This window comes from Cucurbita moschata, unplaced genomic scaffold (genome assembly GCF_002738365.1).
Source record: "Cucurbita moschata cultivar Rifu unplaced genomic scaffold, Cmos_1.0 Cmo_Scf00018, whole genome shotgun sequence".
In the NCBI taxonomy this organism is placed as follows: Eukaryota; Viridiplantae; Streptophyta; class Magnoliopsida; order Cucurbitales; family Cucurbitaceae; genus Cucurbita; species Cucurbita moschata.
In genome coordinates, this window is record NW_019268534.1 from 2,618,398 (window position 1) to 2,620,007 (window position 1,610).

At 37.2% G+C, this 1,610-nt stretch overlaps 1 protein-coding gene across 3 annotated transcripts in view; it reads right to left on the reverse strand.

Moving 5' to 3' along the window:
- The window catches only part of LOC111455968 (callose synthase 1), a 16,611-nt gene that overhangs the window by 3,818 nt on the left and 11,183 nt on the right, over positions 1-1,610 (reverse strand). For all 3 annotated transcript variants that reach the window (XM_023097635.1, XM_023097637.1, XM_023097636.1), the window contains exons 32-34: positions 1,454-1,522; positions 695-857; positions 462-621 (exon numbers count right to left, since the gene is read on the reverse strand). In XM_023097635.1, coding sequence (XP_022953403.1) covers positions 462-621; positions 695-857; positions 1,454-1,522 — 392 coding nt within the window. The remainder of the gene's footprint in view (positions 1-461; positions 622-694; positions 858-1,453; positions 1,523-1,610) is intronic.

Genomic DNA, 1,610 nt, shown 5'->3' on the forward strand with positions numbered 1-1,610 from the left:
TTTTTTTTTTTTTTTTTTTTTTCTGATAATCATAATCACAAAAAGATTTAGAATATGAACTCGAAAGAAAAGCCTTGAATTTTATGGATTCTCATATCCCATACACCTTTCTGATTATTCCAGGATGTTCTCAGATAGCAACACCACCTCCCCAAAGTGAGGCCTTTCGCCACCTTATTCACAATACTCTAGCCTAGTTGTCTATGCAGGTGGCCCCAAATGAGACTATCAAACGGTTGAAAATAGAATTCTAGAACCACTAGGGTATATCAAACTGCAATGCGCAATCTGTACCAATAAATCTTTTTTTTTTTCCTACCGAGAAACCAAGCCTTGATGAAGAACAAATGAAAGAATATAAAAGGGAAATCTCACGTTCAACGATAGGAATCATCTAACATTCTATTCAGTACTTGTACTTGCTGAACCAATCTATGTTCAACGATAATCAGGATTTATACCTGGTCTAAATTCTGAACTTGTTCAATGGGATCTTTTGATTTTGTGGGCAAAGCAGCCCTTGCTAGAACTGAGTAGTAGGACTTCTGATTAGTCTTCCGGGATTTATTTTTACATGGCTCTTCAAGTTCTTCAATATATGCAACACGAAGAGATGGGTACCTACACAATGAGTAGTGATAACATGAATATAGGCTAATAGAATCAGCGAGGAAGGTTATTATTAGAAACGTACTTAGCCATAAGCCTCAGAATGTCTTTAGCACGAGGATCGCCAGAACGTTTGTGAATACCATATTTCTGGCAGGAGACAACATATGAGAATTTCATGTCAACTGATGCTTGACATTGCGCCCACAAAGGGCTATCCACAGAGTCCTTGTAGCCTTTCAACAATTCTGGGTAAAAAAATAAACTTATAAAAGCTTTTCTTATAATTATACTATTTATAAGTGGAATAATATGAGACATGCTTTTAGTACACATTTGCCTCTTTTTGGTGAAATAAAATATTAAAAATGATTTAATCTTCTACCCCCAATTTCAATTAATTCCTCAAGCCAATATACATACAATTTTGTACTGGATTTATTGGTAATAAGAGTTTACTGATCCAACATAGCTAAAATGAGGTGAGAAGATGCCACTCTCAGACAGTTGCAGAGGTTTGAGTCTTTACACAAGAACAACTGCCATTGTGTTAAACATATTCCCGCACTCAGCTACATAGCTAACTAACCCTCCTCACATACACGCACGTCCTTGCGCATATTTCTTTGTACAGATATATCTGACAGGGGTCCTTTATCCTACTTCAACCACATTTGAAATTTTATGAATTTGCAACTTGGAATTCAAAAGGGTCGGAAACAGAAATTTCTTTCTTGGGAATTCATACTTGAAGGAGAAAAGCAATCAGTATCGGACGTGTTAGTGGACTAGTGTACACCAGGGATTAGAAAAGAAACATACTAAACTAACTTCTTGTAAATACCTCGATGCTCTGCAGTATCAAGGAATGCCTGAAGTTCCAAAGCTTTGCGGTAGTACATCATGCCACGTACTATTGTTTTCATTGATTAGAGAAAAGGGTCAAGACGAAACAATGATAAATAATAGAGCGCACACTCGAGAGGGGGGGGGGGGGGGGG